The sequence below is a fragment of the Mandrillus leucophaeus genome, unplaced genomic scaffold, assembly GCF_000951045.1.
Source record: "Mandrillus leucophaeus isolate KB7577 unplaced genomic scaffold, Mleu.le_1.0 Scaffold200, whole genome shotgun sequence".
NCBI classification, from domain to species: domain Eukaryota; kingdom Metazoa; phylum Chordata; class Mammalia; order Primates; family Cercopithecidae; genus Mandrillus; species Mandrillus leucophaeus.
In genome coordinates, this window is record NW_012102033.1 from 787,604 (window position 1) to 790,088 (window position 2,485).

Genomic DNA, 2,485 nt, shown 5'->3' on the forward strand with positions numbered 1-2,485 from the left:
TTTTTTTTGAGACAGAGTCTTGCTCTGTCACCCAGGCTGGAGTGCAATGGTGCGATCTTGGCTCACTGCACCCTCCAACTCCTGGGTTCAAGTGATTCTTCTGCCTCAGCCTCCTGAGTAGCTGGGATTACAGGCACCTGCCACCATGCCTCGCTAATTTTTGTATTTTTAGTAGAGACGGGGTTTCACCATGCTGGACTAAGCTGGTCTTGAACTCCTCAGGTGATCTGCCTGCCTCGGCCTCCCAAAGTGCTGGGATTACAGGCATGAGCCACTGTGCCCGGCCTGGTTTATAGTCTTAATCCTATTCAGACTGTATTCCAATTCCTAAATGCTTGCAACATGTTAATAATAATAATAATAATGATCATGATCGTCATTATCCCCCTTTTCTAATCCCCGCAGAGCCTGCCAGAGTCCTTGGAACTGAGCTCCCCTAGGTCCCCCGAGACTGACTGGGGACGGCCTCCTGCAGGCGACAAAGACCTGGCCAGCCCTCGCTTAGGTGAGCATCCTGGTCGGGTGGGACTTTACAGAAATTCCCGTCCTCACCAAGTCCCGTTCTGTCTTTCCAGGTCTTGGGTCTCCGAGGGTCTCCCGGGCTTCCAGCCCTGAGGGTCGCCACCTCCCTTCCCCACAGCTGGGAACCAAGGTAGGCTGTAGGTCCATCTTGTAATCCTTGCATCTGACCATCAGGGACCCTCACACTTCTGGGAAACAGCTAGTAGCAGAGCCTTCTAAGGCCACACTCAGAGCAGAGAGAGCACTGCTTGTTAAGAGCATTGAGATTGATTTTTGTCTCTGTTGCTTCTAAGCCATGTGACTTTGGGTCAGTTATTAAACCTCTCTGTGCCTCCACTTTTTCGTCTCTAAAATGGAGCTAATAGCAGAATCTACCACCTAGGGCTGACACGAAGACGAAAACTAGATGAATGAGGCCAGGTGTGGTGGCTCACGCCTGTAATCCCAGCACTTTGTCAGGAGTTCGAGACCAGCCTGGCTAACGTGGTGAAACCCCGTCTCTACTAAAAGTACAAAAATTAGCCAGGCATGGTGGTGGGCACCTGTAATCCCAGCCACTTGGGAGGCTGAGGCAGGAGAATCGCTTGAACTCAGGAGGCAGAGGTTGCAGTGAGCTGAGATTGCACCATCGCACTCCAGCCTGTGTGGCAAGAGCAAAAACTCTATCTAAAAAAAAAAAAAAAAAAAAAAAAGACTCCCTGAGTGGAACAGAATGCTGATCTCATGTGGCCCTGGAGTTCAGAAATTAGTGGACTTCCAGCGGCAGGAATGTTTAGGAATTGGTTGACATTAAGCTGTGGAAGCGCTGTGCTCTGTGTCTGTTGCTGATTGGCTGGTTTTCAGAAGCATGGAGCTATCACTGATTGGCTGATTTTCAGAAGTATGGATCCATCACTGATTGGCCAGCCTGCAGAAGCATGTGAACGTCACTGATTGGCTGATTTTCAGAAGCTTGGGTCCATCATTGATTGGCTGGCTTTCAGAAGCCTTTGGGGTACCTGTTGGGATTATTTCATCAAATAGATTTAAAAGCACTTCTTGGGATAGGGAACGGTGGCTCATACCTGTAATCCCAGCACTTTGGGAGGCCAAGGCAGGCAGGTCACCTGAGGTCAGGAGTTCGAGACCAGCCTGGCCAACTTGGTGAAAACCCTGTCTCTACAAAAATACAAAAATTAGCTGAGTGTGATGGCGGGTGCCTGTAATCCCAGCTACTTGGGAGGCTGAGGCAGGAGAATCACTTGAACACAGGAGGCAGAGGTGGCAGAGACCCAAGATTACACCACTGCACTCCAGCCTGGGCAACAGAGCGAGATTCTATCTCAAAGTAATAATAATAATAACAATAATAATAAATAAGTAAAAGCATTTCTTGGCCGGTGGTGTTGGCTCATGCCTGTAATCCCAATACTTTGGGAGGCCAAGGTAGGTGGATCATTTGAGCCCAGGCGTTCAAGACCAGCCTGGCTAATATAGCCATCTCTACAAAAAAATAATAAAAAGCTAGCTGTGGCCGGGTGCAGTGGCTCACGCCTGTAATCCCAGCACTTTGGGAGGCCAAGGCGGGTGGATCACCTGAGGTCAGGAGTTCAAGAGCACACTGGCCAACATAGCAAACCCCCATCTCTACTAAAAATACAAAAATTAGCTGGGTGTGGCAGCGCGCACCTGTAATCCAAGTTACTTGGGAGGCTGAGACAGGAGAATCGCTTGAACCTGGGTGGCGAAGGTTACAGTGAGCCAAGATCGCGCCACTGCCCTTCAGCCTGGGTGACAGAGCAAGACTCCATTTCAAAAAATAAAAAAATAAAAAGCTGTGCGTGGTGGTGTCCACCTGTGGTCCCAGCTACTTGGGAGTTTGAGACGTGAGGATTGCTTGAATCCAGGAGGTCAAGGCTGCAGTGAGCCATAATTGCACCACTGCACTCCAGTCTGGGCAACAGAGGGAAACCATGTCTAAAAA

General features: G+C 49.6%; 1 protein-coding gene across 2 annotated transcripts in view; it reads left to right on the plus strand.

Moving 5' to 3' along the window:
• Positions 1-2,485, plus strand: part of PLEKHA4 (pleckstrin homology domain containing, family A (phosphoinositide binding specific) member 4) — a 32,119-nt gene that overhangs the window by 22,903 nt on the left and 6,731 nt on the right. For both annotated transcript variants that reach the window (XM_011979346.1, XM_011979347.1), the window contains 2 exons: positions 406-505; positions 576-652. In XM_011979346.1, the coding sequence (XP_011834736.1) occupies positions 406-505; positions 576-652 (177 nt within the window). The remainder of the gene's footprint in view (positions 1-405; positions 506-575; positions 653-2,485) is intronic.